Below are 12,767 nucleotides of genomic sequence, written 5' to 3' on the forward strand. Positions count from 1 at the left end.
TTAGCCATTAGCGGGGTGGCTTGGCGTCCATGTTAGTGATCGCAGGCCGGGTTTGATCCACTGACTTTAGTCTGGAATGCTATTTATGTCTTTAGAAACTATCAAGCGAATCCACGTCCCTTGTGAATCTTTCACTTATGTATTATTTAGTCTTTGGGAATTGCTCTTGTTATTGTAACGATAGAATTGGATGTTAAAATCAGCATCTTCACCACCGACTACCTAGAATACACCTTTATGCATATCAGATTAGTCGCGTCTAGTTTTTGCTTTGGCGCGTGGTGGCTGACTTTTATCCATTTGCATACCCAAAGTGACATAATAGCGGATGACGAGGAACGTGCAAATCGTAACCATAAATGTCTTTCTTTCTGCACTACACTACGTGCGGTGTCTGTACGCGTTCAGGGTTCAATGTTAAGCATTTTGAACCATGAAAACTGCGCTTGGTAATGCTTGTCACTTAGCCGACATTCAGTCCAGGGGTGAACCATCAACCAATATAAATCACTTACGGGCCTACGGTCATTACGGTCAGCCGCGATGTGTGCAAATGCAGAGTCGCTTCATATCCCCGTGTGTTAAAATCCTTGAGCGGCGGGTCAATGCGAGCAGCAACCGAGACTACAAGCATGGATCATAAAATAAATCTAACAACAAGTCCACTAGGTTCCTCGAACTTAAAAGACTCAATTGGTTCTCTCTTTAATTTTGAAGATCTGAAATGAAACCACTGTGACCCTACAATATGTTTTGTGCATAACCGACCTGTGACTGAAGATGCAGCTATCCCCGGCTCCGAATAAACAATCCCTGTCACTGATCCAAGTCAACTCATTTGTTTAGTTCAACCGCTGGAGCCAACCACGAACTGATTTTCACAAACTTCGTACCAGTAGGCAGCCGACGACCCCTTTCTCGCGTGGTAAGGGTGAGAAACTCTGGGGAAGATCTTCAGAGTAGCTTTATTAGTTTATTTTCCACGCATATTTAGATTATTAACCAAAGATTATTCATCCTTCTTCGTTTTACTGATAATCGATCAAAAATCGTTACATGCTCGGTCAGAGACAGGAAGTCGAAACACTATCCTCATATCCACAGTTAAGCGTAAACTCAAGAAGCAATACCCATGGAAACATATGATATCGGGTTGAGAACTAATGACATTTTATTGAAGCCTTGTGATATTCAAGTCGTTGACCAAACCCTGAACACGCATTCCATACTCTTCCACCGTCTCCTTAAATGCATATACTCAATTCGACACCACTTGTCCATGCAACTATTGAGGATGACAAAAGCTGTAACAAAACGGTCTCTAAATTTCATTGACTAAGGCTCGTATGGAGGCGAGAATAACGGAAATGCATTTTCTTACATTTCCAAAACTCCGACATTTTGATGTGTCTGCGGATGAGTTGAACTCAAGGTCCAATGTTAAACCAGTAGCACTCCCATCTTCTCGCCCAAAAAGTGAAGATCCAAATCGACAAACACCAGGTATTTGCCACTGGCTTCAAGCACCAGAACACAGAATTTCATTTCAGCTCATGTCGATTGGAGAACATTCGCTTACTTCCCGTCAAGTGGTCTAGAGGCAATGTGAACGTCATGGATTTGGCAGCACGAGACCTTCTGAACCCAATGACAGTGTGAGGCGAAACGATTCCCAGTGAAAACGTCAACAAAGAAAAAATATCAAACCTTCGAATTGTCTTCTCTCCTACCGCAGGAATAACTCCTAAAAGTCATCAACTTTTGACATCCAGCTTTCTTATAAGGTCGCCGAGGTTATCGCCAAAAGAGCATCCCCACCACGTCGGCTAATCCACGGCTTTCAAGAAGCCCAAATCAACCAATCAGAATTGTCTTATTCCTGGTCGGCAAGCAAAGAGGCGAATCATTCAACATCAACCAAGAAAGCTTCGCTCCGCCAACGCCGTCAACCACGCCCGCGCCAATCTCCCCTCTTCAGGCTCTCTGATATCGTGCGATCGAGGTTCACTCCTCTGCCGAATCGTTCTTTCGCCCAAAATGCTCTCTTCTACGCGGTCCGCGGCCTCAATGGCCCTCCGAGGTGCGTGCCTTGAACTCTCCCGGCCAGGCGGGCTTTATAGCTCAAACAACGAATTCGATCATCGCGACGCCAATATATGTTGCTGACTTTACTTGTTGCGATAGCCAAGCCTACAACTGCCATTGTTCCTTTCCGAACTACCGCTGCCGCCTTCACGACCAACTCTCGCCGCGATGCGAGCGCCCTCCAGACTCACTCAGCAACTGGTCTAGGCAAGGTTCGCAGAGAGGTTCCGCTGCCCAGCGAGGTTGCTCCTAAGGGTGCTCTGCAGTATGCGCTGTATGTTACTCCTGCTACCTTCGTTTTTCTCGAGAAAATCGCCTTCGCCACCCAAATACTGGACTGCACTAACCTGTTCCTTTCAACAGGACCACGCTTGATGCCGTCACCAACTGGGCTCGTCAGTCCTCCCTTTGGCCCATGACCTTCGGTCTGGCCTGCTGTGCCGTCGAGATGATGCATCTTTCCACCCCCCGATACGATCAGGATCGCCTCGGTATCATTTTCCGTGCTTCGCCACGACAGTCCGATGTCATGATTGTTGCCGGTACTCTCACAAACAAGATGGCTCCTGCTCTTCGACAGGTTTACGATCAGATGCCTGATCCCCGCTGGGTTATTTCCATGGGTTCGTGTGCTAATGGTGGCGGATACTACCACTACAGCTACTCTGTCGTCCGAGATATGTCCCCCCCCCCCCCCCCCCTTTTGCTCATACAGTCCAGCTAACAACCAGGCAAGGTGTGATAGGGTAGTTCCTGTTGACGTATATGTACCGGGCTGTCCTCCTACGAGTGAAGCCTTGATGTACGGAATCTTCCAGCTCCAGCGGAAAATGAGGAACACTCGCATAACCCGACATTGGTACAGAAAGTAAGGATTCAAAGGCAGAGGAGTCGATCAGGAATCAAGATCCAGCCAAATTGCGTCAAGGCAGTACTTCCAATGGATCTAATCAATGGAAATGCAGTGGGATGGTTGTCGTTGAGAAGGATGGCGCCCATGGAAGCATGTACAATTTAGACAGCTCCATCTCCTATGTCAAAGTTTGTAGAAGTTACTTTCCTTGCCAGAGAACAAGGAACAAAATGCATTATTCTCAGTTCATTAAAAGTTTTGGTGCACTTTGTGGTTGAGTTGGCATGTTCGCTTGAGCTATATACCATCCACATAGAGGTAGAGCGACCTACTAAACGCGCCAAGTCAAATACTTATCGCTTTACGAATAGACTACCATCTATAATCACTTCACTAACTAAACCCGAGTCCTTTTTATAAGTGTCGGCTCTGACCGTAAAGTGACCGTGATAGCAGTAGAATTGGTGTTCCCGTTAATGTGAGTAGATTTATTATGAGAATTTTCAAATGTTGATAAGTATCCTGGTTTCGAAAGCTTCGAAGTGCAAAAACGAACTTCTAGATCAGTCCTGAGTTCAGAGCATGATGCAAATTCATGTCGAGATTTGTATTCGGACTGGTACCTAGACTCGGGGGTAATTATGCATAGTTCTCCTGACAGCCACCAGGGAAGCACCAAGATAAGCCTTATATTACTGCTTCCTAGGGATAAAAGGAATGCTTAATGAATAGGTTTGCAAGCATGTAGACTATTATTCTCCTCGCGCTCCCACGCTTTGGCTTCCGACTGTGACCATTCCGGCTCTTATCGGCTCGAGCGAATGCATCTTCGAACAAATCCATCTCCAGGAAGCCAGTTAACTGGTCTTCCTCTTCCTTTGCCACCATCTCTCCATTCGTCCCTGTGTTCTTCCATTTGATGATCTTTTGACGGGTAATCTCTCTCACGAATAACTCTTATTGAAGTCCGAGACTCGCCGAGTCTCAACGGCGTCGTGGTTCGCGCAGACGATCCCTCGAGCCTCGTAGATATCGCCGATTTTCGGATCGATATCTACGTTCTTGATCGACGACAGCTTTGACTGCGAGTCCCGGACTTGGAAGAGAATTTACACTCTTTCGTCGTGAAGAGCTCCAGAGAAGTAAGCAGCGGCGCCGTTGCGGCGTACTGGTGATGGAGGCTTCATCTCGCCATCTGAGGTTCTCTTTAGAGACTTTGGAATCAAGTCTTGGTTCCAAACTCCAACGCAGGGACCAACTTCCTTAGCCACCCTCTTCGGAGAAAGGGGCAAGGAAGAAGATTCCGTTAAGCCGTCCCAGCCATCTTCGAAGATGGCTTCATAGAACTTTGATTCTATCTTGTCGGTCAATATCGGCTTATCTTGCCGGGTGGGCCCGATTCCGTGGTATGCGTACACAGCGATGTAGTTGTCGTATCTTTCGCATTTGCCTAAGCATTTAGGATGGGTGATATTTTGACCTGGACAACGATTCTCGGTGGTATTCTCTTCACCTATTGCTCGGCTCCATAGTGACCAAGGACATTGATCCTGTTATGGGTTAATATTTCTTGGTTTCAAAAGTGGACTTGGCTACCTCGGACTCTGACTCTTTCAGAGTCAGAGCTTGCTTCTCCATCATGAGATTGCTTTTGTAAATGGCCATATGAGGAGTAGGATGATAGAAAATAAGCAGAGTTTGGAGGTTCAGGAGAGGCGGTGAATCGTAGGCGTGAGAAACCCCGTCAGCGCAAAGCGTGGGAGCGCGAGGAGAATAACAGTCTGCATGATTGATATTGCGTGTGTGGGTGTATTCATAACTGGTGGTGGTGATATGGAGGAGGGAGATAGTTTTTTACAACAGGAAGAAATGCCCGGAGTTAGACCTAAGCTTAGGATAATACTTAGGATAACTTTAGGATATAGATCCAAGATTTATGGAAGTTAATCCTAAGTTTAGTGCTGTTAGCAATGTAGCAACGAAATCAGGTCGATTCTCAGCACCGCTTACCAGCTGCTGCCGGCTCTATGTTTGTGGAATCCTTTACTACTACAGATGTGTTTTCTCTTTTACCAACCACTCCTTACTATGCAGGTAAGCAAATAACCCACGGGAGTTTGTCAGTTGGACAAATGCCTTTATGAAACATACAGTCGGTGTGCCAATTGTGTTCAATATCCCCTGAGCAGGGGAGAGCGGAGGCCACTCAACGGAGTAAGCAAAACATGAGCTGCGTATAAGGTTTTTGTCATTGTTTCCATTAACAAATAGATATCTCTCCTTCAAGCGACTCACGACATTCACCCCTCAAGCGATGGTGGTAAACACTGTTGGAGTGGTGGCACAGTTTCTGCTTCCGCATCTTACTTCTCCAACACACACCCACAGGCTGCAGGGCATATTTGAAAGGCCACAAATGATCTCATCAAAACATCTGAGTTTTTCACCTTTTTCTTCTTTCTGGAAACACTTTCTCGGTCAAAGCCTTTCCCGCCGACAGGCTCCTCTGTCTCTCAGGCTCTTCCCGCGCCTCAAACAGGCCGCACTTAATTCTTGTGGAGAGTCTCCAGGCCATTTTCAAAAGGATATTAGATGATAGTATCCTAATATCATCCTAAATATCCTCATTAATTCCCCACTAGACAACACAACACGCGCCCCCTACCAATGGTGGCAGCAGAGGCGCAGAATGAGATGCATGTCGTGTTGCCGCCAGGTCTCCTCACTTCGACCTTGGCCATGTCTACTATGAAACTGCGCGCCCTGTATATAAAAGAGACTTCGTAGATGAAGAAACTCTCGAGACACTTTACGGCCAAGTGCTCGTCGAAATCTACGAACGGGCTGGCGTCACTAGCTATCCTCGCGAACATCTTCCAAATTACCACAAAGCTGCCCGTAAGGTGTTGATGAGTGGTCATGGTCTGATTGGGACAAGCTATTTCACGAAGTCCCCCAACTATAGAACCTTCTGCAGACAGGCTGAACGCGTCTCTGAAGTCGAGAAAGGCAAAAATCTCCCTGCCGTCCTCGAGGGTTGCATCCCCTGTCCAAATGTGCCTGTTCTGTTACCCATTGTGGTTCTGACTTATATTTCAGATGCCACCCACGGTAAAGCCCAACCAGAACGTCGTTTCGATGATCTGCAGCAGCCAAGTTGTCAAGTGGATGAACCTAGCGATCAAGATGCCCGAGCACCAAAACGAAACCATGATGAACATCATCAACCCACGAGTCAAAGCCCTGGTGAGGGATGAGAAATGAAAATTTTCCGACGATTTTAGCGGACGGAGAACCTGTGCCCAGATTTTGAGTATCCATAAATCCTGAGCGGAACTTTCACCACACGCATATCGAAGTTGTTATTCTCAAGTACAGCCTCCCCTGTAGCAAGGCCTAGTCAACAAGAGTGTTACGCAGCAAGGACCAGAGTTCTAGCCAGGGTAATCTGTCTTCTTCCGCCATACTCTGAACTACAAGTCCTGTTCCTTCCTGCGGACTTGGAGATGCGAAGAGTCCCGAACTGCACCGACAATGGCACCTACAGAGACCGACACATCTATTGATATCGCCACCAATCCCTCAAAGGTGGCTCTTATCCAACACACCGATACCTTCGTTCGGCAGACCTTCAGTGAAAGTCTCCAACTCGAGTTAAGTGTACTGTCCGAGTATGCACGCTCGAAGGCTATTGATGACCCCAAGGCTTGGCCTAAAGTTCACGACGCCTGGAATGATCACTGTTGATGAGGCTGCACGACTGAACGAAAACATGAGACTCATAGTCCAGTAATTCTAGCAGAGTGCTCTAAAAACTTCTGTTGATACAAGGCAGTTCTCACTCGCTCACGGTCAATCAGATTCCAAATCTGTTTACAGCCCCAAACGACAAATCAGTGTGTTCGAGCGAATGGAAGCCACCAGTAATGCCACCTTCGTGCTCAAGCGCAACCACCGTGCCTGGCGCCGCGCTGCCGAATTCGTGACCGGGGCGTTCTACGGCCGTGACATGTCTATTGTCTATCGGATTCCTACTAAAGCCACTGGATCCTTCAAGGACTGCTTGAAGGCAACATTCGGCGCCCGCGGCACCACCATCATGCTGCGCCCCAAAGACGTTGGTTTCTCATTCGCGAACCATTACCATGCGAACTACGTCGTTCAGTTGATCATCCAAATGTATCGCGGCGGGAAGATCCTGAATGCAGCCAGAACAAGACTTTTCCTGTGCGACGCGGTTCTGCTCTGATAATCGATGGATACAAAGCGCAAAGAATATATACCAAGGACTTCTGGCTAGTAGATGAGGCGGAGATGCCCAAGGGCCTTGTCGATATTCGAACTGCCGACGAATCTCCAAGCTTCCAAGCTGATGCCACCATCTACGACACTGGGATCGGCTGGGGATTTTCAACCACGAATCCCGCCTCACTGTCGCATTGAGCCGGGCCAAACTAGGCACCATCATTGTCGGCCGAGAATAAGAACTGTGCAGCACCTCCCTTCTCGCTGCTCATCGGGTACTTTGAAGCACGTCAGTCGCTCATAGAAATCTCTAGCAAGGTCGATTTCGCCATGAGGGCCATCATGTGTGAGAACTGTATCCAGTCAGGCCGAACCCTTACACACCTCGTTGTGTTCGATGCTAGGGTAAGCGTCACAACTCACCACTTCACGAGAGGGAAGATGCCGGCTGGACGGTTTGGCATCTCAAAAAGGAGGCTGGGTCTGTACCAAGACCATGTAGAATCTTATGATTGCCCTAAAGTTATCATAAACTTATCCTAACTTCATCCTAATATAATAATAAATTATATGAACTTTGTATAATTATCCTAAGCTTAGGTCCAACTATGCCTTTCTTTGAGTCCTGTGAACGACACGAGCCATCCGTTCCCCATTTCAATATCTGAGCCCCTGATAGCATTGGATCTCAGAAACATTCAACCTCGTTAATGATACCAAAAGAGTCAACGAGTTTGCCAAAATTAATGGTAACGATTGGTCAAGTCCCTGATAGTGCCAATACATACAGCTCACGGCTTTGTAGCAACAACTCAAGAACCCCCTAAAGATATCACCCCCTACCATTGCGCAAAATATTTAAGTTGTTCAAGCCAATATTCAACTCTCCAAGTCGACTATTGCAACTACCGTAGTATGTAACAGATGGATCAGAATACGCTGTGACACAATCCCACTGTGACCTTCTAGTCAAAAATTTCAAAGAACGAGCGAACATAAGCAGCTCGGGAAACCCCATAGACTTACGATCTATCAGCTTCTGAGTTGACGTCCGTCAGGATATTAGATTCATAGGGCTGATTGACTTAGTAGAACTAAGATGCTGATAATTCAGGAAAGCTCTCTTTATTATGTCTTTAGAATGGTGCTGTGGCTGAGGGACAACCGCGTGTTAGTCAGTCAGGCGATTTGCACATCGCAGCAATTAACTCGAGTGATAGAATTGCGTGGGCAAAATGTTTATCCATTCACCAGATGGTTATCTATTTGCCACCCGAGCCCAGAGTGAAGCCTATCAGTTTATTAGATATCACGCAATAGGTTGCATTTCCCTGAAAAACATACCGAGATATGCATACATGCCAGCATTCACTGACTCCTTGGTAAATAAGGTAGTCACATCATCAGCACTAACTAAATAGACTTGCAACACAAATTCAAAACCTGGCAAGTCATGAATTGACGTATAGAACATGTGTCAGCTTAGCAATGCAAGCCCATTCAATATTTCATCCATGGCAATGTCATTCCCATTGTCATCTCTATCACCGTTGTGAGTGATAGATACCTGAACTGTGCTCACAGCGTTCTTGACAGCGGAGACAAAGCGGTTCTCAATAGTACCGAGAGTACTACTGACAGCCTGATCAACAGCAGTCTTGGCAATCTCACGCTCGATACTGGTGCCGCCCTTGACTGCCTCTTCGAGACTTCCCACCCCTTTCTGGTTACCTTCATTGATGGAGCGCTCGATGTCCGTCTTGAGAGGGTTCATATTTTCCTGGGTGTCAGAGATGGCGCTTAACATCGGCGTAAGTTTCTCGTTGATAGTATTCGATATCGACTTAATAGTGGTAGCATTAGCCTCGACGACCTCTTTGAGGCAACCTATCTCGCGCTGGGTCTCCTCGACTGCCTTAGACATCGACGCCAGAATACTGTCATGTTCCCCTTTCAGACGCAATGATTCAGGGGCCATGTTGTTATGGATGCTTTTGACCAGCCCTGAAACTGACAGGAGACTCTTGACAGAGTCGGCCAGGAGCAGCAGCTTTGGAGCTTCCTCTGCACACTCCAGGAACACAACCTCATGTCGACGCAATATTTTACTGATATCCACTACTTTGTCGCCGGAGCTCGTAACACCATTGGCGGCTGCGTCCACAGCGACACATAGCCCATTGACTGTCTTAGTCAACGACAGGGCATCAGAGTCACGGGGCTGAACCGACTCATTGGATGTGACATGCTGGTTGTTGGAAGGACTGTCAAGTTCTCGTAATCAATGAAGCCAACAAATTCGTCTCGTTCTCATCGGAGTCAGACGCAAAGTACTGGCCAATGCCGTGCTGGAAGACTGAGTCACTGATAGAGTGGCTTCCGACTGTGATAAGGTACAACCGAGACCACGTCGTCTACCTTACTCGGAAAAGGATTCGGGAATTCGTCAAGGTTGAATCGAAGGGAGCTGGCGGCTTTCCCAAGCTTAACCAGAAGCACATGCTTAATTAAGGAAGGAGATCTCATGAGGATATGGAGGATGCTTTCAGCCGGGCTATTGACAATTATTACCGGCATGAGAGAAACAAGGTCTTGGGGTACAGCAGAGACATTTTGCAAGCATTATGCGCAGACGTATATTTACCAGTTTGCAAGACTGGGCTGGTGCTTCAACCATTCATCAACCGTGCGTGGATTCCTGTTCTGCCGCTTGTCCTTGCAAGTGACTTTACAAGTCGCATGGCAGACTTTGGTCTACAACCAACACTCGACGAGGCTCTCGACGACCTGAAGGTCGGCCTTCATGATTTCAAGCATATGATCACTATGGAATGAAAAGGAGCAGGCAGGTTCGGGGTAGAAGGCCTAGCCACATAGCATAGATATCTATGCATCCAGATGTATGCTAAATAATCAAGAAGGATTTACTGAAGCTATCTGGGATTGACATAAACAGCAAAAAGGAACTCCGGTACAGGGAATCGAACCCTGGGCTCCGCGGAACAGATCTCTCAGGTTATGAGAGCGCGAAATGTTAGCCACTACACCATACCGGATAGATATGAGGTTTTGTTGGAGAGCGCGAGATTAGGGACCGCCAAGTCGATACAACACGCGGCTTGCCAACTGCAACTTCTGACTCTGACTCGATTGTAAAATGGCCTGGATCATCAAGTCTAATGTCTATCCTTCAGTCATTCAGTCGCATTACAGCGGAGAGGGTTTCCAAGGAAAGAATGCTTGCCTGATCTTACCTGGCTCAAGAAAACACCAGGAACCCCTTTCACCTTTCCCGCCCATTCAACATCGACACTAGATAGCTGAACCTGAGAGTATTGGTCACAGCAACACCCTCTTGGAAACAGGCCAGTTCAGAGGTACTTGTGACATGACTTGCCACTACAAGTCCAGCATGAGGATGTCTGCGGTGCATCGAAGAAGCAGGGAACAATCGCCACATGTAGACAGAAACCCGCCATGATGCTGTCAGGCACAGCGTGAAAAAGACTATCCAACTCGGAGACATCAAAGATACCTTTATAGACCTCTACAACCCACTCATGAACACGGTCAATTAATGGAACAAGAGCACTGACTTGAAATAGCGATGGGCCTACGACTGACTTGACCAATTGCGAAGCCTTATCATTTCCTACTGATCGAATGGGAAAGTCGAGTTGACTCCACCCCATGGCCTTTGCCAAAAAAAAGAATGTCCAAGCCGCATACGCTATGGCACTATTCATAATGCCGAAGTTGTGGACTCCAACGTTGAGGCGACATCTGCTGACAGAACGCAAGAGTCTGTTCTGCTGCGGGTATCAATAGGCAGGGGGTTGTCCAAGTTGTCAATATCATTACAGGTCGTACAGAATCGACCATTTTCAAGACCAAAACCATGCTGTACTCCCTGAAGACTCAATGTGTAGCGGAGCGAGCAAAGCCACTCAGGGTTTATAAATAAGCGGAACTCAATGGATTCTAAAGAATACGCTGGAGAGCGTGCGAAGGGCCCAGGAACTGACTGTCAATCAATTACATTTCATTATATCAAGGTTCAAGTAGCTGCTGGTAAATAGCTTTCTATCTTCCTACTTGGCCCATGGGATGGGCTGTTTAAGAAATGATCAGGAACAAAGGTACTGCAACATGAACAAGGAGCGACAACTTGAGGGCAAGTCTTAGATTTCAGAATGAACCATCAGTGCTAAAAAGCACATCCTTCCCTCCAGCCCTCATAAAATCGACAAACTCGCTTCCTTCTATACCAGCCGACTGTCTCCAGCTTCAAGGAGCTTGCCAGCACCAATGACGATTTCTGTCTCGAATCCATAATGAGCGATGGCTGACAACAATAGCCGTCTACGCGTGAACCCGAGTCTAGATGTGCTTGACGTTGAGTTCCATGTACCAGTTGACGCTGGAGTGGACTTGGTGGAGTATCAACAAGCCATGCGAGTGCTCAACCTTCAGCCATATCTTCGGAGCGTTGCGTATTCTGTACAAAATCTCGGTGTTGTAGCCAAGAATGTCCGATCGATATCAGTTGTCGTTGACGGCTGGAAAGGGGCGAAGATGTCAAGCCAGAATCGATCCGTAGCAACGCCTAAATGTCGATATAGTGATAACCAGAGTGATTTTGGGCTTTAAATGAATACACCAACAGTCCGGAGTTGAAGTCGCTAGGGGAAAACACATTAGATATATGAAAAACATGGGAAGGCTGGTACAGCGATGACTTACAAATGATGGGCAGTTGGCGAAGCCCGAAAGTACAGCGAAGGAGACGCAGCAACATGTCACAAAGAGTCCCGTCATGAACCGGTTGCCACTGTCACCCGTTGCAAGATTAAGATCATGGTGGTTGACTTGGGCTTCCGGCAACCCGTATTCTCAGCCTTGGCAATTCAGATATAACACCTGTTCCTTCAAGGCCAGCAGAGTCACGTACTGCGAGACTCTTGGGTATAGCCTTGCTCGGCGGACTCCTTTGTAGTGTTGGCTCCGAATGCGATGGCATGGTCAGTGATTGGAAGAAAGAGAACGATATGAGTGAACAAAACAGCGGGCGTGTGTCTCTGCTGTTGAAGGAAACTTTGGTCCAGATACCCGTTAGAAAACGTGCAACTCCGAGACAACATCTCGGCCGCTGAGCAAATCACCCGGTATCACCAAGTCAGGCTTTGGATGACAGGCAAGCGCGAGGGAGAAAGATGTGTCTGACTTCCTGGTAGAACAATGCTATTTGATCCAACTAACGTTGGTTTGGTCTCCTTAATTGAGCTTGACAAAGTCTGTGGGTAATGTTGTGGCCAGGTACTCTGGGCTGCATCCATTCCACCGAAAGTGAAAAGGCAAGATGCCAACGCGAATAGTTCTGTTCGACAGAAGGCAGCCTAGTCCCAGCAACCAGTGTTAGGGTCCTGTATTCGCAACAGTTCATCCCCTTGACTCATAGAGATTTGACCAGGATGGCCCTGCATGAGGTTGGTTCCATGAGCCTACTAGTCTAACTGCCATGGCGGAGGAAAACTGGATGATCTGGAAATCGACATCTTGATGAAGAAATACATCATGTCTCCAG

General features: G+C 47.3%; 8 protein-coding genes and 1 non-coding gene across 9 annotated transcripts; 4 read left to right on the forward strand and 5 right to left on the reverse strand.

Moving 5' to 3' along the window:
- The first annotated feature begins 1,732 nt into the window (after nt 1-1,732).
- BKA55DRAFT_320373 (uncharacterized protein) lies at nt 1,733-3,038 on the forward strand. The gene is made up of 4 exons (XM_046185682.1): nt 1,733-2,080; nt 2,185-2,359; nt 2,449-2,766; nt 2,822-3,038. The coding sequence occupies exons 1-4, from the start codon at nt 2,038-2,040 to the stop codon at nt 2,955-2,957; spliced, it is 672 nt and encodes a 223-aa protein (XP_046051137.1). The 5' UTR covers nt 1,733-2,037; the 3' UTR covers nt 2,958-3,038.
- A 528-nt stretch (nt 3,039-3,566) lies between these two features.
- BKA55DRAFT_736920 (uncharacterized protein) lies at nt 3,567-4,762 on the reverse strand. The gene is made up of 2 exons (XM_046201351.1): nt 4,535-4,762; nt 3,567-4,488 (listed from the first exon to the last, which is right to left on the reverse strand). The coding sequence occupies exons 1-2, from the start codon at nt 4,601-4,603 to the stop codon at nt 4,048-4,050; spliced, it is 510 nt and encodes a 169-aa protein (XP_046051138.1). The 5' UTR covers nt 4,604-4,762; the 3' UTR covers nt 3,567-4,047.
- A 1,710-nt stretch (nt 4,763-6,472) lies between these two features.
- BKA55DRAFT_736921 (uncharacterized protein) lies at nt 6,473-7,727 on the forward strand (the record flags this gene model as incomplete). Its single annotated transcript, XM_046201352.1, has 3 exons — nt 6,473-6,680; nt 6,799-7,097; nt 7,151-7,727. 3 exons carry the CDS (start codon nt 6,473-6,475, stop codon nt 7,379-7,381), a joined length of 738 nt encoding a protein of 245 aa, XP_046051139.1. The 3' UTR covers nt 7,382-7,727.
- On the forward strand, nt 7,293-7,727 carry BKA55DRAFT_564431 (uncharacterized protein; the record flags this gene model as incomplete). Its single annotated transcript, XM_046192493.1, has 1 exon — nt 7,293-7,727. The coding sequence occupies exon 1, from the start codon at nt 7,514-7,516 to the stop codon at nt 7,724-7,726; it is 213 nt and encodes a 70-aa protein (XP_046051140.1). The 5' UTR covers nt 7,293-7,513.
- Nucleotides 7,728-8,445: 718 nt separating this feature from the next.
- BKA55DRAFT_736922 (uncharacterized protein) lies at nt 8,446-9,430 on the reverse strand (the record flags this gene model as incomplete). Its single annotated transcript, XM_046201353.1, has 2 exons — nt 8,446-9,367; nt 9,415-9,430. The coding sequence occupies 2 exons, from the start codon at nt 9,428-9,430 to the stop codon at nt 8,661-8,663; spliced, it is 723 nt and encodes a 240-aa protein (XP_046051141.1). The 3' UTR covers nt 8,446-8,660.
- A 719-nt stretch (nt 9,431-10,149) lies between these two features.
- Nucleotides 10,150-10,239, reverse strand: BKA55DRAFT_t147. Its single transcript has one exon. It is a non-coding gene; the product is annotated as a tRNA-Glu (tRNA).
- Nucleotides 10,161-11,275, reverse strand: BKA55DRAFT_564435 (uncharacterized protein). The gene has a single exon (XM_046192494.1). The coding sequence runs from the start codon at nt 10,927-10,929 to the stop codon at nt 10,555-10,557; it is 375 nt and encodes a 124-aa protein (XP_046051142.1). The 5' UTR covers nt 10,930-11,275; the 3' UTR covers nt 10,161-10,554.
- Nucleotides 11,276-11,436: 161 nt separating this feature from the next.
- Nucleotides 11,437-12,016, forward strand: BKA55DRAFT_564436 (uncharacterized protein). The gene is made up of 2 exons (XM_046192495.1): nt 11,437-11,865; nt 11,927-12,016. The coding sequence occupies exon 1, from the start codon at nt 11,525-11,527 to the stop codon at nt 11,831-11,833; it is 309 nt and encodes a 102-aa protein (XP_046051143.1). The 5' UTR covers nt 11,437-11,524; the 3' UTR covers nt 11,834-11,865; nt 11,927-12,016.
- Nucleotides 12,017-12,103: 87 nt separating this feature from the next.
- Nucleotides 12,104-12,403, reverse strand: BKA55DRAFT_564437 (uncharacterized protein). Its single transcript, XM_046192496.1, has one exon. It carries the CDS (start codon nt 12,322-12,324, stop codon nt 12,127-12,129), a length of 198 nt encoding a protein of 65 aa, XP_046051144.1. The 5' UTR covers nt 12,325-12,403; the 3' UTR covers nt 12,104-12,126.
- Between the last annotated feature and the right edge of the window lie 364 nt (nt 12,404-12,767).

The sequence above is a fragment of the Fusarium redolens genome (genome assembly GCF_020744475.1).
Source record: "Fusarium redolens strain MPI-CAGE-AT-0023 chromosome Unknown BKA55scaffold_6, whole genome shotgun sequence".
In the NCBI taxonomy this organism is placed as follows: Eukaryota; Fungi; Ascomycota; class Sordariomycetes; order Hypocreales; family Nectriaceae; genus Fusarium; species Fusarium redolens.